The sequence below is a fragment of the Magallana gigas genome, chromosome 3, assembly GCF_963853765.1.
Source record: "Magallana gigas chromosome 3, xbMagGiga1.1, whole genome shotgun sequence".
In the NCBI taxonomy this organism is placed as follows: domain Eukaryota; kingdom Metazoa; phylum Mollusca; class Bivalvia; order Ostreida; family Ostreidae; genus Magallana; species Magallana gigas.
The window spans coordinates 3627923-3651647 of NC_088855.1; the positions used below are offsets into that span (position 1 = coordinate 3627923).

Genomic DNA, 23725 nt, shown 5'->3' on the forward strand with positions numbered 1-23725 from the left:
AGATAATATGTGTGTCTATTTAATGTTAGAGTGTATCAAAATGTTTGTTGAATTTTTTATTAAACAAATGTCGGGAATCTTGTGTTTTGTCGAGGACTCAAAATTTGATACTAGTATTTAATATGTATAATGGCAAATTCAAGCCAATTTTGAATTTGAAATCAGAGTGGTGGGCATTTTACTGCCTTATTGTTCCGCGTCCTTTTTTGGAAAGTCACCAAAATCAGGCCAATTAATTTTATGTCGATCGAGGAAACCCCCCATTCTTGAACCGTTAACAACATGCTTCTGTGAACAGATATCAGTGTGAAAGTACATTGTCTATAGCAATTGGACTAATTGGGACATAGAAATGCAAAATAAAAAGATGTCGATACTCCGGCTACAGAACAGAATGGTTTGTAATTGGAGTATTCCAACCAGATAATATGAAAATCAAACCCGGCCTCGTTTGCAAACAAAAAAAAATAATTTTAGAGAATTCGCTTTCAAACAAATTCCAGAAGAGACCGAGACAGTTAAAAACACAGAACTTTATTTCAGCGAACAATTTTAAAAATGAACCGAATTCAGTCTCAACAAACGACCTTTGATTGCAATGCATGTGCAATTTACGTGCACCTGCTTTGATCACAGGCATATTATACCAGACAGTCCCAACGCTTATATTTGCATTGAATTGATGTTATCATGCCCCAAATGCAGCTAAAGCCTGCTCGTTGTATAATGGAAGCAAAATTTTCTCATTTTCACTTTAAACAGTCCATGTTTTTAAATGTGTCATCTGTATCAAGGTTGTTGCACATACTATATTCTGTCCCAAAAGATTTATGCAGCACATTTGGACGATTTTTAATAAGAATACACATACCTGTGAAAGAAGTACAATTAAAATTGATGAAAGGGAAAATTTCCAAGATAACTTCATTCACACAACATTTTCCCTCGTAAAAATTCACAGGAACGAAAACAGATTTCCTACGGAGATTTATAATGTGGAATGTTGACATCTTTTCTCCATTCAGAAGGCACTCGGAATACCTCGCACAATTTTTCAACGTTATCATCCGGGCTTACTTATGGCTGACGCAGTGCAAAATCCCCGTAGACTTTAATAATTTTGGCCGTGTTTTGAAACCTGACAACCTAGAGAGGACGTTTCAAAAGGGAAATCTAGGCATTATTTCATTTTAATGAATGAACATCGTCTGAATCAAGAGGTATTTAGAAATATCGAATGATTAAAAAACATACGCGGAAAATATCTTGGGACAGACTATAGCAAAGATTAGTGATGAAAAGTGTAGAAATCAATGTCAGATGGACACACTTGACATATATAAATGTATGATGTGAATATTTTACCAATGTGCATTTCTTCTGCTGAAACCCTTGTGAAGTATCGCATATCAAGCTTACTGACAGGTGTCCGACGCGATGTTTCTCGTTCTCATGAATACTCTCGCTCTACTCTCTGATTGGCTCCTTCACATTGTGAAAGGAATCCAAATCATACGTTTTCGCGTAACGCTGTATACAATTGCATATTTAAAGGATAAGGAATCGTTCTTTGAGTATTATAAAATGATCTAATACAGTCGGTTGTGATCCAATTCAATATCGGCCGAAAGACTCTATGCTCTATACATGTATTTGATGACGCCTGGCCGTATTTGATCACCTTATGACATTCACAGAACAATGCCTTATTATACTTATATGATTTTCAGCAATTGTACGATTAAATATTAAAACAGTCATAAATAAAATGTGTTAGACTATACATTACAAAACAGATTCATAGTGTCATCAAAGGCAAAGACACATGAAAATGTAATATTCTAAAAATTAAGCGATTCACTTCCTTATTTGTGGATTGAAAGTAGAACCGTGTTAACAAGAGCTTGGACTTTGGGCAGTAGGTGATAAACTCCGATTTGATGAAGGCGGGGTCTGTTCATTGTTAACTGTCCAGCCATTGGCTTATAAATCTGCATACATTGAACGCAATGACACTCGTCCGACTTCATCCAGGGATGTATATTTCGCTGAAACAGAGTCAGTTTCACACAGCAGAGCAACAATTTTGACAGTCTAAGAATATTAATGAGGTTCTCTTAACGAATTAGAAGAAATGTGGTCAATATTTGAAAGCTTATTTTAATGAGCAAACTGGATTATAGTAACATCCCACCGAAAGTCCAAGCTCTTGTTAAAACGGTTCTAATAATTTAATGTTTTTAAAAACGAGAAAACTTTACGAGCATTTGATAGTCGCAGCCATTTTAATCTACGTGTATGTCGATCACCTTAATAAAAAGATCTCTTTTTAAAGATATGGGAAAATATTTAAATTTTAAACTTTACAATTTTTTAAAAATACATGTAATTCAATATAAATCTGAAGGTTATTTTTTGACAACCTCGCCTCCTTAAGGTGGAATAACACACCTGGAAAAAGTCACTCGAATTAACTGTAAATTATTTGATTATGAAAGATATATTGATAAATAAACTATACATATGTCAAATAAGCGAAAAATTTGCAAATTGGGAATAAAAAATGAATAACTAAAAAAATCAATTCAGTAAATACTAGTAACAACAAAAGCTCCTGTGTGATTCGAACTCGGTATGTACGGATCAGAAGCCCGATACTTTATCCACTCGGCTATGAGGTAAGTTATAAATTACCGTCGAAAAATCCTTTTAATAAAACATAATGTCGTTTCGATCGGAGGTCAGCCATTTTGTGACGATGTGTTATTTCACCTTAAAGGGTGATCCATGAACGCGAGACAACTCATTGTTACATACTTACAAGACACGGTCTGTACCTCCCGGTCTAAAAAATTCGGATGGACGACCTGGAAGCTACAGTTGCGTGTTAAAGAGTTGCAATTTGTCATCAAACTATACCCACAGAGTCAGTCTTTTTTTTTTAAAGTAAAAAGGTTAGATAAAATGAAAAAAATTTGTTGGGTTACACATTAAAAAAAAAAATCATATAATTACATTTAAATAAATACACCTGCGCGAAGCATCTACATGTATACACTTTCAAGTGTCTTTGTCTGTGATAGCACTACGATTTTGTACTATACAGACCAATAAATTCTATTGACGTATTGTTGGGGCGCCAGCGGGGTTTGCATTCTCAATATTATAATTTTTAATCGTATATTTGCTGAAAATTATATAAATATAAGTAATAATGAATCATTCTTTGAATATTCTGAGGTGATTATTTCGGTCAGGCGTGATCAAATCTAACATAATACTCTTCGGACTTTATTGGATTTGAACACGCCCCGACCAAATTATCACCACTTAATACTCAAAGAATAATTCCTTATTGAGTAATTTTTATAGCCCTTTATATTTCTAAGTAAAGTTTACTGATACAGATACTTTTTGGGGGGGGGGGGTCCAGAATTTTTTCCCCGGGGGGGGGGGGGGGGGGGGGGGGTCCGAGGCCTAGCTATTTTCGGTAAATTTACAATGTGAATCTAATATATTTTAACCCTCCCCCCGTCGACCCTAGATCCATAGATTTCTTTGTAATATTGCCTTAAACTAAACGTAACATTTACATATGCAAAATAAATATATCGTTTTATGCAGCGTCCATAAAATATGATAGCGATGGGACAAACAGCTATAAACTACAGAATGGCAGACATTTTGACGAATGGTCTCTTATAAAATCGTTCAGTCAAAACTAAGAGCGATGATAAGAAAATTTAATAGAAAGCTTACCTTTTTCTAAACGGTCAAAGTGCTACTACATCAACCCTTCAAAAACTATTTAAAAGTCATTTTAATTTTTGTTTAACATTTCCTACTTTCAGTCCGTCAGCCTATTACAATGTACAGATTCAGTTATCTCGCTTGAGTCAAAACTTGGTGAACTTGGAATATACATGTATGTAAATGTCTTGCCGTCTTGTATGTTTATTTACAATAAAAAGAAAGCGTCTGATTGATCCGCCCTCTCTATAGATTTTTTGTATCAATATCATTGCGTACATTCAAAGCGGAGATTTTATTTCTCCTGAATCTGACATATGACACAACAGTATATATAAATGGTATACAAGCGTGTCTGGCATTTCAGAGAATTTGTTTAGGCTTTTTACGTGGCGCTTGTGAAAACAAACAGCATTCCTCTGTTTTGATCCCGTCCCCTGTCGTCTACGTGAATTCCGGCAGACTGATCAGTCTGGGATATGTACGAGCTTCCGTTTGTCGTTCAATTGATCTCAGTTCTTGCAGATAATTGAACAAGGTGCACTTTAGTGCACTGAATAGATGCATGTTGACATATTCCTGTATTGGCGTTATCCGTTGTACAGTTGTTTGATTCATAGGATTATAAACGATTTTTTTAAATAAATGTCTGACTTTCAGAAATTTTCATATTTGTACTTTGTCATTACTCTATCAACGAAGATACATGAAACATATGTTAACTATTGTTTAGGATTATTTTTTGAATAAAAAGACAATAAGTCCATTTGATTTTATATATAAGCGGCTTTTTAAAAACCCTGTTTAGAAAAATAAGAATCTTTAACCAAGCGTGAATTAAATCTTTGAATGCGCCAGCGTTTGCCCAAACAAGCATGTTATAATTAAAGATTTTCTTAAGTTACTCATTTAAACAAATTCTTTGGTTGTTGAAAGGACAGGATTGTGCTGGGATTGTAGCGGTTTCAGATTTTTTACTTTTCTTACGTAATATATGCAGTTGAATAATTTCTGTTGACGAGAATTCACGGAACTTAAAAAAATGATTAATCAAAATTCTAATTCATGCATGAAGATTATACAAGTTAATGAGACAAAAAATGCCATAGTTCAACAAATAAAAGATCTCAAATTTATGAAATTTCCACAGCATTACATTATAAAACTAAAGCTTATTTGAGTTTTCTAAGTACATTTTAATGAATGTGACAAAATGGACTTGACGCAAATTATAAATTATGGTTATCGCTTTTGTACGGAAATTTTATACTTGTAATTTATCAAAGAAATGTTATTTCTAAGAAAATAAAGTAGTTTAAACAAACAAGTGAATAAATGCACAATAAAGTTTGACATGAAGAACATCGCGGAGACTGATTGCATACCATTATCTTCACATCAGCTTACCTTAAGTCTGAAAATTAAAACAAAGATTTGAAAAATGAATATTAATGAAGTAGATACGAATTATACGCGTCTGTACCGCCGGGGTCACTTACACTCGTGTTCTCTATCGAAGGACCGCGGAATAATTTCTTGGATTACGGTTCACTAAAATTTATAGATGGTATAATTTTACGCGAACATTTTTTGATTGATATGCATGTATCATGATTCTAAAAACCAATCCTCAAGAAGAACTACAAATACAAACAATTTTATTATGTTCAAATTTTCTTTCTTTATTTAATTGTTGTCCTGGAGATGACGGGGGGTTTTGGAGATAATCCGTCCTATCGATCTTTTGATGTCTACCTGAGTCAACATACGACCATTCTGTGGAGTGCAGTATAAATAACACCCTCCCCGTACGTAACAACTTATCTATGTCTTACTTAACTGTCGCGAACCGCTCCAAAGATAAATCAAGTTGAATTCAACATACAAATGAGCATTTCTTTCTCGCAGTATAAAATCGATATATAGAGAATGTATAAAAATACTTTATTGAATTTAAGAAAAATACTTTTTCACAAATACATAATACAATATTGAAATGAATTGGAGTTTAAATGTTTTTCATTGCAGGCATGCTTCTCAGGGTTACATTTTTACACAAGTATGTTGCACCTGCGTGTACAATCATAAATTGCAATTGATTAGTACTTACCTGTAGGAAAGACGGGGCCAGGTTCATGCATCTATAACAAAGCGTGCTGTACTGTGTTACCGCGGGGTGCATGCTTACAGAAAGAGCAATGCGTCAGGCGCATGTACCTGGGTACAAGTAGGCCAGCAAAGTAAACAAAAGAAATCTTTAAAAGTATACAAAAGACAAAGACTAGCTGACAATGGCTATTTTTATTTGATAAATGGATTGCTTTGTACAGCATGTTTACTCACGATTAACTTGCCAATCTAACGTCTCGGCATAGGATTTTACTAAGTGAAAAGAAAAGATGTTAAAAAATTCGCTCCAACGGACACCTGCCCCTCGGAATGACGCGCCTGAGTGGCATTTTATTTGACCATGTGTAAAAGTCATCCACTTTTGGCATTCAGAATATGATAACAGCGACATAGCGCAGCGAGATGTTTACCAGACGGGAAAATCGCAGGTTATGTACCGTTCAACCAACATTACTCGGCGTGGCCTCAATCCAAAATTAGATATAGTCCTATCTCGCCAGGTAAAGCGGAACCCTCGGTGTGGAAGGTGAACTGATGAAATCGATATGTAAAATGTCAAATTGTGAGGGTTTCTCACACAAACCAACACGTGGGTACGTATGTCTTACCTTGGATATCAATGTGTGTTAAAGGAGAGATGGACAGGGTAACTCTCGTGTGTTTATTTTAGGACTGACTTCAAGTAACTTTCCATCTGTCAGACAATAAAAAACATGAGTGTGTGTCAATGTGAAAATCTGTCTTACCTTCTCGGGTTTGATGTACTGCAGTATTCACAACCTTTCCAAACAGACGATGGATTCGTAAAGTTTGTGAATTTTGACTTCGAACCCAAATACCGGACGAAACGGTTCCTTGTGTTCCCGGGCACCTTGCTTCCGGTGGGAGAGGATGACGGGTGTAACCGGGACGTGATCGTCAGAGTCCGGCGGGAACGTCCGGCTGCCGACGACTACTGGGGATTCTACTTCGCCAGGTCCGGACTCTCCCGGAACGTCCTGGCCCGCTTTGACCGTGTCGTTGACGAAGAGCTGGAACTGGACATTGAGTTTGTGAATGAGTACGAGGCCAAGTTCTCGGGGTACACTCAGTGGAATGAGTTTATGATGCAGTTCAAGGACTACAACCATCGGACACTGACCAACGGGGAACACATCGTCGTGGAGCCGTACCTACACGGTCAGTTCCAAAACTTTGATAAACACCCCGACGCCATCATGGACTCGCTAGCTCACTTCTCCTACCATTCCAGTCGGGGACAGTACCTACTGCACGGACTGAGAGGGGTGAAGCTGGACTCCAGCTACCGCCTGACAGTGCCCCTTGTTCACTCCATCAATAAAGATTTCGGTCCCCGGGACAAGGGTATGGAGGGGATAAATAGCTTCTTCAGGAACCACAACTGTACAGACATTTGTCATGGCTGGTCAAAGCCTGATACAACGGACATTAATATGAATACTAAGGATATTGACATCCCTCATAAAAGTGACCAGCGCCTTCACCAAGAGAAAAGGGCAGCCATCACTGAAACTGAGAGGAGGATCGCAGACGAGGGTATCTACAATTCTATCTCTGACCCAGAGGAGGATGGGCGGGGGAGGGGTGTGGACAGTGATGGGGGTAAGGGCAGAGGACAGTTACAGGTACAAGAGTACCATTACGCCGTGGTGAACAAAAAACCGAAAGACGTAGCCATTGAAGAAATCGATCTGCAAGAGAACATCGAAATGACGTCAGAAAATGCCAGCGTTTATGGGGGGTCCCAGGATACGGGGTATTCCTCCATTCGGGAACTGAAAGACTTTGAAAAAGACCCCCCTTGTGATGATTATATGAACTCTGACCCCTGTGTGAACGACCCAGACGAGACGTCAGTTATTGGCCTGGGGAAGCTGAGTTTATACCACAACGAGAAATACGGCGGGAATTATAACGCAGGATATGTAGATATACATCAGACGCATCGAGACTTTTCACCGGATTATGAAAACGAGAAAATTGTCACCGCCATCATTCACACGGAGTACAAAAAGTGCGGGCCGGGGGACACGGGCACTGGCTCCAGGGACGTGTACGATACTATAGAATCCGTGGGCGAGAGGCCCAGGGGCCAGGACAAACTCTCTGTGGGTGACCAGAAAGACGCGAAAAACACCGTGGTGTAAAACTAGGCAGGATTACCAGATTAATCTTAATCTGTGAATCCGACGTGTGACGTTTAACCTGTAAATGCCAACGAAACAATTGACTGTGAACACTATATAAGCAGACCACACGCAATATTCGGCAGTGTAGTACTTAGTGTTCTGCTACCAAGTTAATTTACTGTCATCGGAGCGACGAGGAATGTTTGATCTCATTAATGACTCTAGGGCTCACCTGAGATATAGATCGCTACCTGGGGACGATTTATAAATAGAAAATGACCTATTTTGACATGGTCAGCACTCCAAATTAAAAGCTTTTATCATAGCGTTTCTATTACTGTGTATAAGGGAAAATAAACCGAGAGATACGATTACTATGGACTCGTGTTGATTGATCAAGAGATGGTTCTAGTTTTACACTGGTACCGGTTAATGGGTATCTGGTCTACTGACCCACATACCGCGATGTTCAGCTGATTTTGTCACAGAGAAGATTCGGTTTTGGCTATCACACCCAAACCGTGTGATTTCACGGTGACGTCCCGCTGGATTTTTAATAGACACGGGGTTAACTACTGGCATATAATTATTCGCCCAGCAGTGAGTCCAAAATGCTACACTGAATACACTGTGTTTTTAATATTTCATGGTGTCTATTTCATAAATTAAACATATCTTTTATACATCCATGCCTTGCCACTAGAATGTTTTGGTGGCGTTGAAGTTTTAGTTATGCGTGCATCGGTGTGGTTATGATTTTTATTGTATTTTTATATACCACCTGAACATAGGGACATGTTAGAAAATGTTAGAAAACAGATGCATTCATTGCGTTATCACCGATCACACATGTTTATGGTCTTTTACGATTACTATTTACCTATGTTTTACACGCTAGGTTTAATGCCAAATTTGTTTTAAATAGCTGAAGAAATTGTAACACACTAGGGGTTCTCATCCCTAGATTTACCTGTGTATCTATGTCAGTCTAGCTTTTGTATGAGATACATATAATGCAAGAGGTTTTACACGAAACAGGACTGTATGGGGCACATGACAATACCTAACGTATGTTTAACAACAAAGTACTAACTTTATTTATCGCCTGATAAAAGAGATAAAAACGTTTTTACAATAAGTTACAGTTGTAATTCAATAACAAAGCTACTTTATGATATATCTTATTTTCGCTTAGTGCTTTGTCTGACATTATTACTTGCCGACTTCCGTAACTGATGAAATTATTCATTTTTTTTAAAAATCCCTACGTTATGCTTTTAAAATATTGAACAAGTTCAATATCATAGTCCTAATTGCAGGGGCTCATAAATGTCATTAACATAAACAAACGAAGATCATATGATATACCCCCTCCAAATATTTCAAAGGTAAATTAATCATTAGACATGAATATATAATGGATCCCACATTCAATGTAAAGAGACTTCATGTGTGTGTTACATTAATTTTTTAAAATTCAGAGAATTCAAAACTATCTATAAACATTCTTCATTGTTATAGATAGTTTTGAATTCTCTGAATTTATATAATTAAAAACTTTAATGTAACATGTGTACAATTGCAAAGTACCACAATACAACGTGGCGAACTCTTTTACCAGACCGGACAGTCAAACACTTCAACAATTAAAATGTACAGCATGATTAATGTATATCTATGTATATTTCATTTAATAAAATAAAGAATAACAGGAAAGACATAAGGACATTTATGAAAACTGTACATAATGGTCAAACTTAGATTTTAGTGTTAAGAGAAAACACTGGACAAGAAAGATAACTCTGTCAGAGAATTATAACTTCAACAGTGTCCGCTGGAGATGTCTTCATTTCAAGGACGTACATATACGTACAGTGTATACTTACCGGTGATGGGAAGGCCCTGGGGTTTGATGAATATAATTAATAGTGGGGGGGGGGGGGGTAGAGGAGACCTAGGTTTCTTCTATCTTTTATTAATACCTTGGATCTTATCCTGTTTTCTACAGCCATGAGTTTATGAATTATTATTAAGCAATTTACTTAAAAATTGACATATAATGCAGCAGCTGATGCCAACTTTAACCAAATTCACGAGAAAATATCAAAACAACATAAACAAACAAGAAAACAACACAAATAGAAAAAGATTATTCTCCCCCCCCCCAAAAAAAAAATATTAAAAAAACCTCAGAAGGGAATTCGAAGCATTTGAAAAAAACTCCGGTTCCCTTCCCAAGGCTGTTTCCGTTTGAAGCTCTATAGCTTCTGTATTATTGGTACATGGAATAAGAGTTATATAGTATGTCTTACTCACTTAGTGTCCTCGTAGTAAATCGATTAAGGTTTACGTTTACCGTTGATTTAAGTTGACCCCCCCCCCCCAAAAAAAAAACCCAAAAGCAAAACAAAACAAAAAACTAACGCATATACGAAACTAGACAAATGGCGTTCAAATTTTGGCTGACTATTAAAAATACTTCAGGGAGGTAAAAAAAAAAAACATTGACAAATTTAGAATTTTTAGCTGAAATCGTTATCATTCTTTTTTAATATATGTCAATTTTACATTATTTAAAAAAATAATTGTTATGAAATGCTATTCGGTTCTGTTGAAAGTCACATTTGATGCCGCGCCATATGGCGCACAGTCGTCTCCTCTTGAATGTAGAAATGTCAAGTGAGTTTTGAAAACATCGGTGCTCCCCAATCCTGGCTTATGAATTAAGATTTTGATAGGACAATGAAAACAAAAAGAAGCCAAAAACTTTTAACAGACATAGATGCGAGCGGGAGTTTTTCAAATGCATAATTTTTTGTGATCGGCCGAAAGTTGTGTTCGTATGAGGCATCCGATAAATTTTACGATAAGCGTACTTATTGCGCCTTAATTGCGTTTTGTTGTTTACTATGCAAAGATGTAGAATTTAAAATAGTAATTCATTATATATCATTGTATCGTTAACGGTTGAAGTTCATCCTCCAATGCAATGAAAAATAACATCATTAAAGGTCAACGATGTACTTATTTTGCTTATATCGTTAGTGGACGTGAATTTTGACCCTTAATGATGCAGTTTTGAAATTATATCATTAGTGGATACTGTATCATCAGATGTTGCTATATAACGTTAACATATAAGAAGTATACATGTAAATCGTCTCTTTTTGTAACCTGCAAATTATTTTGGCACATAGATTACGAAAAGAAACTTGTAATCTACTAGTATTGGGAGAAGGAAGTTTCTCAAAAAAACCCAACATTGACGTTTCCTGTGACTCAGTCTAACAAGTATTTAATGGTAAAATACATTTTCACTCATTACATAATTCACTGGCTGCATATAACTGGTACGTCGCAGATGGGTAAGACCCTTTGAGAGGTTTGCTATTTTTGCAACAAAAGTAGATTATACATACTTACATGAGGAAGATGACTATCTTATGATAAACCCTGATTCACATGGAATTGTCTGGGCGTAATTGGTAATGTTAAAACAATAATCTCTTTAGAAATGTATTTGATATCATCCTTTATACATGTAAGATCTTAATACGTGGAGGTGTTTAATTTTCTAATAGATATTAAATGAAAATTATTATAGTGCAAATTATTTGTTTTCATAAATAAAATATTTGCAGAACCTGATCTGTAATTCAACAATGGAGGGAATGTTGAGCATTTTAATTTTTACTTTGTTGTTGAAATCAACGAATGGACAATTGTTATACGATGATGTGGAGGAAGAGCAAAAATGTGTGAACGTGGCAGCACACATTATAAAAAATGAACTACAACAATTTACCAAAAGCATTGAAAGAATTGTGAAGCAAAATATAGAAGGAATAAAAAATCTCGACGCAAGTGTCAGGAATATGAAAACAGATTTCCAGAAATTGTTGGTGCTCCAACAAGAGGCTATTGACAATTCTACAAATATAATCGGAGATAAATTAACCTGCAGTGATAGATTGACCCCCATATTAGGTTTGTATTATGCATTTATCTTAAAATAATTCAGTACATATTGTAGAATTCAAGAATTGTTTAATATTTACCTATAATATTTTGTAGTTGACCTAATATGATTTATACGTGGTCGGTAAATTCCATATGGGACTCACGCGCTACATGGAATTTACTGACAACGTAAAAACCATATTTTAGGTCAACTACAGTAGTCTAGTACAATTTAGTCGAAAAAAAGCTTTTTAACGGCAAATAATTATTATATGGTCCAGCATGGTTTTTAAACATAATTGAAGTGTAATGATTCCCAAAAAATATGCTGGCCTTCATGAAAATGGCGTTAAGTAGCTCAAAATGGCGATTCAAAATGGCGGACAACCAAATTTTATATTTTTTTTTCTTAATTTTTTTTTCATTATTGACAAAAATTAGGAAATGATCCATCTTAGTATTTTTTCATATTTAAAGTGTGCTAAGTTTGAAAAAAATTGCTGGCCTTCCCCAAAAAGCATAAATTAGGTCAACATGGCGGTTCAAAATTACAGATATCCGGATTTTATATTTTTTCCTAAAAAATTTAAACTATGGAAAACGCATAAAAAACAATAATTATTCAGCCCAGCAAAGTTATTTTTGCATATTGATTAAGGAGTGCTTAGTCTGAAAAATATGCTTGCTTTGACAAAATGGCGCTAATAAGGTCAAAATGGTGGTAAAAATGGTCGACAGGCAAATTCTATAATTCTCTTAAGTCTTAAAAATTTAGGTAACAAACGATTATAAATTGGTTCAGCATAGCATTTTATCATAACTAAGGTGTGCTGAGTACAACAAAATATGTTGATCGCGATAAATAGTTAAAAATGGTGGACAGCCATATTTCATCATTTTTCGTCTCACAGTCTCTTTAATGGAAAAAAGAATAACAATACAAAATCACAAATTGGTCTAGCAAACGTATTTATCATAATAAGGTTGTGCCAAGTTTGATGAAATGTGTTGGTCTTCATGAAAATGACGTTAATTTTGTCAAAATGGCAATTCAAATTGGTGTATATTAGAAGCCAAATTTCATTACTAGTTATCTCTATATAGACTACTAAAGGCCTCTTAAATGGGAAAAATGTTTGAATAACATAATTTCAATACTAATGATGTAACTGACAATCAAATTTGAACACCTGCATTAATAGAAAAAACTCCACCAGCTTTTTATTTGGAAGAAAAATTTCTGTTTTCCCTTATTTAGCTACAATATATAATTATGTTATTTATACAATCTTCTTTTGAATGATAAAATTGTGATTTGAATTTGCAAATGTCTTTCCCAGGGAAGTAGGCACGTTTACATTCACACATAAAGTTCTGCAACCTGTGGCGCAGTTCAAAGCTATCATATCTAAGAACTTTAGGTATAAGATCTTAAGGTCATTAGTTCCAGCAACAAATTACTTTATCCCATCTCGGCAACGTGTCTTGGTTATCCATATAAATAAAGAACTTCTCGAACTGTTTGATTTTCTGGTCAGTTTACTTGTTTCTGTTCACTTATTATGTCGATTTTCTCGATATGCTGTAGAAATAAGAAGTTGTGTCACAGTGCATGAAACGAACCAAGTGCTAATTCAAAGTTCTATATTTTCTCTAACATTTTCTCTTCAACAACATTGACAGGGATGTTTATCAGCTTTAAAGAGGTTCATACATCCATCAGCAAACTTAGTTGTGAGGATATGTTGCAAATTAACACTAACACGGTCTAGCATAAAAAGCCTCAACTTTTCCTCTGAATATGGACACGCATTGCTATACTTTCCTCAGCACATTTGGCCAAACATATGTTAACAATTTTGCAAGAGGTTTTTTTTATCTTTAATGAAGACATAGACAGCTTGATTCCTTATACAATATATAAATTTTCCCTAGTAATGTTAAAAAGAGTAAAATTCCTTGGGTTGCCCAAAACATATTGCGCATATTTATTACTATAAATAAAGCTGGGCGATATGTTGATCTCGGATCATTTTGAATCACAAGCTTTTCCAGTGTGTATGATGATATATTAGTTAAGATTTATTTGCTGGAAAGGTGTTAAAGGAAGAGACAGAAATATACTAGAAAAGTTCTTCATGTCTTACACCGCTCCTAAGTACCTGATTGTATCACTGTTATCATATAAGCTTATGGCATCGATGTCTTTAAAGCCTGAAAACACCAGTTTTATAGTGAAGAAATATTTCTCCTCTCTAAAAAAAATTTGCTTTGTATAATAGCCTCCGTATATTGTGATTGTCTTGCCCTTGACGTCAAATAATGAGGATTCCCTAAGCACCATCTAGCGGTGGACGAAACAATAAATAATTATGAGATTCAATGAATTAACACGATATGCTTCTTCGTTCGCGTATATTCAATTAATCTCCCGCGGAGACGTATCTTTCTTTTCCATTGCACCCCCCCCCCCCCCCCGTAAGTGATTTTGGAAGTCTATGTGTTTTAACAAGCTGATAAGAGTGTTGCGCGTGAAAAAAAATAGATAGCATTGACATGAAATCTTTTATATGATACAAACAATTGCCATAATATATATCATTAAAACTGGTACCACGTAACTGAACTTGCGTTCTCTGCAAATTCTAAATAAATAGCAAAATTAAGTTCATGTGTTTATTGTGTCCATATAGTCTTAACGAGATAGAGAGAGAGAGAGAGAAAGAGAGAGAGAGAGAGAGAGAGATTTCTGTTGAGAAAAAAGAAGTATACGAATTAAACTTAAAAAACACGGTATAGTTAAGGCGTATTTTACGTACATTCATTTGAAATATACTAATATTATATATTCATAAATTTAGTATCCACAAAAGAATACAGTACATTGTGATTGAATCCAGCATGCAGATCATAATAAGATAATATCTGGATCGACGACACTCAGTAATCAAGATACCCCTTCTGTAAGATACATGTAGAAAAAAGGGGAGGGGGTTAGGGGTGGTTGTACGGTTAGACGAAGTAGTTTGCAATTTAGAGGTATCTTTTGTCTTGAACAGGTGTGGGTTTACAAGTCACTATACACCTGAAATATAATGATACTTAATTTAATTACTCAAAAGTAATTCGAGTTGTATGCATTTAAAAACATGTACAGTTTCCCATGTTGTTTTGTGATGCAAAATAATTTCCTCCTTCCTTTTTTGTAAAAAATAAACACCTCTAAGAAGTAATATAACAAGCTTATAAGGTTAAATAAGAGAACAATAATTATTTTGATAGTATTTACCTAACTCTGTGGTCAACCTAAAAAAAATATTCTCGCGCAATAATACTAAACCGCTTCGCGAAAATTCTAACATGATGAGCGGTAAGCCCGCTGTTATTCCTAAAAAAACATATATTGTCATTAGTTTAATTTCCTCCAAAATGATGCCTCCGTCTGAAAGTACTTTCGGTACTTTGATTGTAAAAGTTAGCATATATATATACCCTAATTATGAATAAAAACTTTTTGTTTGACCGGACTATGATTGCTTTAATGCTTTGTTTCTTGTTATAAAACTTAAATAGAAAGTGAAAAATATGGCTGTAAGCCATTTTAAATCGCCATTTTGACCTACCGGTATTTTACGGAATTTCAGTCATGGCTAGCATATTTCTTAAGACCCAGCATGTCTTAGTTATATTGATGAACTTTGCTGGACTAAATTAAACTTGTTGGCCTCATGCTTTTTACCGTTATAAGAAATTTTAAAGAAAACAATTACGAAAACTGGCTGTCCGCCATTTTGACATAAAAAGCATCGCTTTAGTGGAAACCATCATGATTCCTTAGACTTAGCACGTCTTATTTATGATTTGAAAATTTATTTTAAAAATTATGATTGTTTATTTCTCGCTTTTTCACCATTTAAGAAACTAAAGGGAAAAATATAAAATCTGTATGTCCACCGTTTTTTCTATAGATAATTTACGACATTTTCTTGAAAAATGCATATTATTCCTGACTATCCACACCAAAGTTATGATTAAAAACTTAGCTGGACTGAATATTCATTGTTTGTCTCGCGCTTTATGTCCATTTTAGAAATATAAGACGAATTAACATAATTTTGTTATCCGCCATTTTAAATCACCACTTTGACCTAATTAACCACATTTGTGCAAAGCCAGCATAATTTGTAAGACTCAGCACACATTGTATTTGAGGAAATACTATTTTGGATTAAATCATTAGTGTTTGTCATTATTTTTTCCCATTGAAGGGACTTTAAGAGAAAAATTTGAAGATTGGCTGTCCGCCATTTTGAATTGCCATTTTCATGAAGGCCAGCATATTTTTTCAGACTCAGCATACGTTAATTATAACAAAAAACAATGCTGGACCAAATAATTAAAACGTATTTCTAGAGCTCTTTTTAGAAATTATGTAACTAATAACACACGTAATTATGCCGTGTATATGTACGAGAAGTCTTTTGCAGGCACCGATTGTGCTGACATTTTAAAGAGATACCCAGATACAAGAGGGAAGGACGGGGTGTACGATATTGTTGGTTTAAACAGAATAATGGCCGTGTACTGCGATATGACCACTGACAACGGAGGATGGACGGTAAGCTCTCTCTCTCTCTCTCTCTCTCTCTCTCTCTCTCTCTCTCTCTCTCTCTCTCTCTCTCTCTCTCTAACAATGCAAGAATTATATTGGTTATGTTTTGAAAGTTGTCTAGTTTCACAAACAAGTCAGGTTAACTTATCATCGTGTAAGTTTTTTGACGAAACTTATTAATTTTGACAATTATACGTAAGTCATTAGTATGTTTACATACGAACAGGTGATTCAGCGGAGAGTGAATGGATCGGTGAACTTTAACAATAACTGGACGGAATACAAGAACGGGTTTGGATTTGCTGATCATGAGTACTGGATAGGTACTATTCTCATTTTATATTCACTAATTATACTAATAAATTAAACGAAACTCAGTCATCATTTAGATAGATGTAAAAGTATTAGCAACAGCTGGGAAATTACAGGAAAAGGAGAATTCGTGTCCAGGTATTCTGAAAATTGGAGGTGTGTTTTGTTAATTGCTCATATGTTGTGATGGCCAAAAAGGGGATGGGACTTTTATTTATACGGTAAATTGTAGTATGTATAACGTTTATATAGTAGAAAGCAAAACCTTAGCACTTACTAGTATTTCAGATATGAATATGGAAGAAATCAAAACGGACGTCAAACAGTCTAATTTGCAGTGGCGTCGGAAGCAAATCGAAAGTGCGGGGGGGGGGGGGGTAGACTGATCATCATAAATATTGACAAAGCTAAGAACAAGGGACGTTTTTGGCTGTGTTTCAAATATGCACAGCACAAAATTTTTTAAAAAGCCTTGAATCTATCGAATCTAATGGTATATAACTTATATTTGTGACTTAAACATATACATCATGGAATTAATGCTGAAAACTGTTCCGTTTTTAGCAAGACGTCGAAATTTTAAAGGCGTCATGCATATTTACGCAAGAAGTTTGTATGTGTTGTATAAACATACCGGTATCTGTGTATGAATTTCGGGCTTGTAAACAGCAGATCACAAGTTTAAATCTGCCTACGGCCTATTTCATTGAACTTTTGAAATTATTTCTTTTAAAATTAATACAAAATTGTATATATTTCGTCTACATGTATATGACTTACATGTATATACTTCTGATGCATTATGCTACATTGCATCTTTTTTAATCAAGTAATTTTCTGTTGATTTGAGACACTATTCCAAGGTGTAATGAGTCAGTCACATGTAAATACAAGTACCTTACGGCTTCAATCGGTTATTCACTAAAGTACAGAAAGAAAAAAAAACTAAAACTTTCATGACATTTCTGATCACAATTTTTCATTTCAAATGCATAAACAATGAACTCGAAGAAGGTAAGGGAAAAAGGGGAGGGGGTCCTCGACTGTCAGCAAGTTTGATAGGCAACCTCAATTAAAAAATATCATAGCGCATTATGATAATTTGTGTGCTCAACTGACTGCAGTTATTGAAACGAAGACTTCAAAATTAAATGTATGCCAATATGAACATGACTTGATATGTGCTTATTCCGGATTAATCTAGACAGTTATGAAGGACGCTATTTGATATCAAAGACAAATCATTTTTTTTTTAGGAAATGACATGCTACATAGACTGACGTCACAGAAGCCCCAGGAACTGCGAGTAGACATGGAGAGATTCAACGGAGAAAAGGCATATGCTGTTTACTCACGGTTTGCTGTCGGGGACGAGACCAGTAAATATAAGTTGGAGGTGAATGGATACAGTGGAAATGCAGGTAGTTTATACTACCATAGACATTTGTGAGGATAGAATATGTACCCATGCAATTTTTAGCTATCATAAATAGCAATTTCGCAATGAAAATGCTTGTCGATAAGATCGTTTATTTGATAATGTACCCATGAAGAACAAGAGTTCAAGTTTTCATTAAGATTTGGCTATCAAAATTTCACAAGAACTGAACCAATTAGCCGTCATCTGATATTTGTGAATATTAATAAAGGTATACTCTGTAAAGAGAGGGGAAAATTATCAATTTTACGGAAAACAATAGATGAACTAAATATGACGTTTATAAGCTTATTAACAAACATGATGAGGAAGTATATCAAATTCAATGCTTGTATGATATTTTTTTTTTCAATTACATTGTAATGCACAAAGTACATTCTCAAATGCCTATTTTTGAGTTGATATTGCTTTAACGGATGTGCATGTAGCTATCAGACATCTTATTTGGAAATAATATTTTGGCTTGAATTTGTGAAGTGGATTTATGCTTAGATTTTTCATTTTACCATGGGAGAAGCTAATGATTTGTCAGTTTGATTTTGATATGACTAAACTCTGTTGATTATTAGTTTAAGAAATTGTTTTGATGTTTGGGAAGACAAGATGCTCGTGAATTTTTCAGGTAATCAAATAATGTATTCGAAATGGGACTTTATCTTTGGTTGCCCCCTTCATGCTCCCAATAGTGTTAGACCATATTAATGGTATTCACAAAGAAGTGTAAACACTTAATCTGACTTAAAAAAAATCTGTTAAGAACAAAGTCCATTTTCTGCGATAACATTTTTTTTTAAAGTGCATTAAGTGTCTAGATGATAAAAACTGTTGGTCTACACTCAGTATGCATTTTGAATAATTTTGTTTAAGTGCGTTGACTTTGTCTTAAATTTAACGTAATTTGAATTTATTTTCGAAAATGCGTTATTTTTTCAAAATGTGTTGCCACAATGCATCGATATATTCAGTTACTGACTGTAATCAATGACTTACAGTCAATTATAAACGTTTCAATCAAAGTGACAATTAAAGTAAGCCAGATAATTGGGCTGGGATCTGAAAGTAAACAAAGATTTAGATGTACCAAGTGAATTACATTACATAATAGGGTGGGAAGGGTAGCGGTTGATTTTTTTTCAGGATGAAGTTGAGAAAGGGCGATGAACTGATGCATGTGGAAAATAAGCATCCAAAATGTGGTGTTTAAGTTAAGTCGGATTATCATTCAGTATCTTTCAAATGTCAAGGAAGACCCTAGGGGCGCAAGTAGGAAAAAATAAAAGACATGCATACAGGGAAGTAATATATGAAAGTGATTCATTTTTTATTTCATCATTTAAAAACTAAGTCATTTAAAAATGCATTGCTACTTAATAACATGGTAGTGATTATGACTTCAATTTTAATGATTTCGTTTGCAACCAATGTGATTGTAGGGGATAGCCTGGATTACCACAACAACATGAAGTTCTCGACACCGGACCAGGATAACGACAACAAGAACGGTTCCTGTGCCACCAAGTTCAGATCGGGATTGTGGTTCAACAACTGTTATTTTGCCAACCCTAATGGACAGTATACCGACTCTGAGATAACTGGTCCTGGATACATTATATGGAAACTCTGGAAAAACTCCTCTATATCTCTGAAATCAATACAGCTGATGATTCGTCCTCGATTCTGACAATAAAATGTACAACGTCAGACAGAGAGAAATTATAACTACATGTTTAACAAATAGGCAAATATCTCAGCAAGTTCAACATAACTTGAACAATTGTGTAATATGTACCCTTAAGGATGTTTAATCACTAATATCATTTTTACTTAATGATGCAATTGACTGTAAATACTTTCGTCACTTGTATGTAAGTTGTATTTATGTACATGTATTCTGTTTTACAAGGATTATCAATCAAGAAATGATAGAGTATCAGTTTTTAAGTTTTAGTAGTGATAACATTAAATTAAACATTAAATTGATGTAAGCGTTGAAAAAAGAAAATTTATGATTGTAAAATAATGTCATCCTGATGCGCACTCTAAGAATGGTTTATTTTTTTTTATACATGTATGATATTCAGTGTACTTACCGATGCTCGTTCGCACACACACACACTGTCAAAATAGATAAAACCTCGGTAACTACACAGATATCAATAATCAATTACAAATAAACTTTTTGCTATACATCATATTGGGCAAATCAAAAATATATCAATTTCACACACACACCCACCCACCCACCCACCCACACACACACACGTCAGGGTCATGTCAAACATTAATACATGTATATGCGTAAAGAATACTATTTTTGATAAATAACAACAAATAATATGTACAAAATTCAACACTATCAAATATTTACCAATATATTGAACCAAACTGCAGATCAATTTGATGTAAAATAGTTGACAGATTTGGAATAAAAAAGAATGATTTTGTTTATAAATGACCAAAGGTTAAATACACACTAAGGTTTGAGAGGGCATAACACCTATTCCAATGCGGCTGAGTAGTTTGGTGGAATTTATATTCGACAATATGACCGACGCTTCGCCTACTTACCTGGACATTTTATATCATTTAACACATAAGCATCATTCCGTTTAAGGCAAGCACGTATCCTTTCCTTATTTTCATATTCATTTTTTACATACTCCCAAAAAAGGTCTGTAAGGTCCTTTATTATTTGGAGTAGTTACCTTTTATAGTTAATTTTAACTTAGAGTAGTTTCCTTTTAGTACAGAATAAAATGGCATGCGGCGTCCAGATCAATTCATACCCCCACGAAGGGAAGTAACACAACTCTTAAATTAAATAGCAACAAAACAAAAGTGCAGTGACGATACTCAAAGAGTATATGAAAGGTGAAATTTATCATTTTGAAGCGTTCAAATAAGTAGATTTGAACGATATATATCCTTACCGCTTATACCTGAAATTGCATTGTTCGTCGCTTTTTGTGAGTAAATGTCTCACTTAATAGTCCACACGAAAAAAAAAACACTTTACCTCGCCATCTTTAGGATTTATCGACCCGATTTATTTTTTAAAGTCAGTCAGTAACAAACATATGTATGTAAGAATTAAATTGACACTGAATTCTCTGAGATATATTATCAAAACCAAAATGAGCATCATGCTGAACAAAATCATATATTGTGAATGAACTCTGTATACAATCAGGTATTACAATATATTGTTACGTAAATATATATATAGACAGTTTTTATTATGGAGATACATTTATATGATATATATCTCTCAATGTATAAATATATGATTTAGCACATGTAGAAATTGCATGGAAGTAATTGTTTATGTAAGAGCAATAATTCATTTAATTATGAACGTCGTGTGATTATTGTGTATAAATTGAATTGTCTACATATTGTTTATCATTATCATGTTATGCATATTATAAGGCATATTCTCATTGTATATTTCAGGGTTTCCGTTTTAATACAGCATATAAATCATTACTATAATTCAAACAACCAATATTGTTATTTTTGGTACAACGCCCAATTGTAACGTTAATTCAAAAGTATAAGCGGATTTTAATTTTTTATCGTCAACTTTCCTGACTTATGTAGTAATAAACCTTCATCACCTGCATATGGAGTTTTTGTCTTTCAGTGGATTCAATACGCAAGGCCATGCTCTACGTATGAAAATGTTTTTAAAACGAGGCAAGCAACTGACAAAGAAGTTGATAAAACAAGATTATGAACAGTCTCCGATGAAGTCATCATTTCGTTAGTTTTATGGTCGATACAACGACCTTGTCAGCAAATATAATCTTTCGCTAGGTAGAATACTGACTGATTTTTAACTTTTCGTTAGGCCATTATTTATTACTAAATTGTTTATAGATTTTCCCGTTTTCCCGTTTACGAAAAAAAACCCCACAGCGTGTGTGACCGATCAGCAGAGCATACTCACTCCTCCATGGCACCTGATCCACCCTACAATTTTAGTAGAGGTCCGTGTTTGCTACTGTTTTGTATTTTTCTTTGGACTTTTGATTTTAAACACTGTTCTTTATCACAACATTTTATTGACCTTACTTCAGAGCCTACTACTGTTGAATGCTTTAACTAGCATGAATTGCTTTCCTTATTAGAGGGACTCAAACACGATTTTAGATCAAAATATTCTATGTATAAGATACTTTATTTGCACATTTTTAATGATAAACCAAAATTGGAATATTAGAATTCAAGTTATAGGTAAAATGTTTTTGTTATGTAAACAGCTGTTTTTATTTAGTCTTTTCTATTAAGAAGGCTGGGTTGTCATTTTAATACCATATTGATCTCTTGATATATAAGATATAGAAAATTATTATTCAAATTTTAAAATTAAAATATATGAAAATTTTCTTATTAAAATAATACTTTATAGCTTTGGAAATCATATCTTAATACTTAAGTAGATTTGATGGTTGATGTTTTTACAACTAAACCTTTAAGGGACCTGGACACACTTTCAGATCAAAAGGTTATATTTGATTTGTTATTTTTTAAAATTGTTACTTGTGCGTTTTTAGTGATTGACAAAAAAATTGGGTGTGAGGAATCAAGTTATCAGAGAGATAGAGAGGAAAGAACTCATTGTTTAGTAAGCATAGCTCGAGTCTTATATTTGTTTGCAAATAATGCTTAGCACTAAATACAGAATTTACCCTTTCTTTGACAGAATTTAATGTGTTCATAAAAGTGATATCCATAATATCAACAAATAAGCAACATTTGATTGAAAGTCATACCAATATCACACATATATAAACAATAATAAGACTAAAGGTTTGTATACATCATAAATAAAATTTAGCCATGTAACTCGCTTGTATCTCAATATTTGACATTTAGACTTTGACGAATTATTAAAAATACCCATACCTACATTTCTAGCTTCTTCATTTGGAAAAATAAAATTTAAAAATTTGGAGCTAAAATTGTGTATTCAGTGCCGATCAGACCCAACCTTACAGAAATTAACCCCCCCCCCCAAATAAAAAAAACCCCCTGGTTTTTTTTTCTTGGTTTACTCTTGGTTTACTCCGGGTTTGCTAGAGTGGACCCAGAGAAAACCCAGAGGGGATACAGAGAGTAAACCCCGATCAGAAGTATACCCTAAAAGCAGACGCTACATGTGTATTCGGAATATACAAGGGGCAGGGACTACAGGCATTAAGATGTTAAAATAAAATACAGGTCTGCTTCAAAACCTCAGTGCGCACAGTTGACCCGAAAAGCAGTTGAGTACACTCGGAGTAAACCCAAAGTAAATCCTGAGTGGACCCAAATTTTCAAAAAGGAAACCCGGAATAAACCCTAAGTAAACCCAGTAAGTAAACCCGGGGT

General features: G+C 34.4%; 2 protein-coding genes and 1 long non-coding RNA gene across 6 annotated transcripts in view; 2 read left to right on the forward strand and 1 right to left on the reverse strand.

Moving 5' to 3' along the window:
• The first annotated feature begins 5934 nt into the window (after window positions 1-5934).
• On the forward strand, window positions 5935-8715 carry LOC136273545 (uncharacterized). The gene has a single exon (XM_066078124.1). The coding sequence runs from the start codon at window positions 6594-6596 to the stop codon at window positions 8046-8048; it is 1455 nt and encodes a 484-aa protein (XP_065934196.1). The 5' UTR covers window positions 5935-6593; the 3' UTR covers window positions 8049-8715.
• A 2597-nt stretch (window positions 8716-11312) lies between these two features.
• Window positions 11313-21974, forward strand: LOC117692569 (microfibril-associated glycoprotein 4). Of its 4 annotated transcripts, none has more exons than XM_034480899.2 (6): window positions 11313-11395; window positions 11672-12017; window positions 16478-16608; window positions 16829-16925; window positions 18171-18335; window positions 19786-21974. In XM_034480899.2, the coding sequence occupies exons 2-6, from the start codon at window positions 11693-11695 to the stop codon at window positions 20031-20033; spliced, it is 966 nt and encodes a 321-aa protein (XP_034336790.1). In that variant the 5' UTR covers window positions 11313-11395; window positions 11672-11692; the 3' UTR covers window positions 20034-21974. The 4 variants fall into 4 exon arrangements, with proteins under 4 accessions (XP_034336790.1, XP_034336791.1, XP_034336789.1 ...); XM_034480900.2 differs by having other exon boundaries at window positions 11335-11412; XM_034480898.2 differs by having other exon boundaries at window positions 11374-11515.
• The window catches only part of LOC136273546 (uncharacterized), a 38414-nt gene continuing 34577 nt past the window's right edge, over window positions 19889-23725 (reverse strand). Inside the window, exons 2-3 of the long non-coding RNA XR_010711705.1 lie at window positions 20443-20467; window positions 19889-20029 (exon numbers count right to left, since the gene is read on the reverse strand). This is a non-coding gene — a long non-coding RNA (uncharacterized lncRNA). The remainder of the gene's footprint in view (window positions 20030-20442; window positions 20468-23725) is intronic.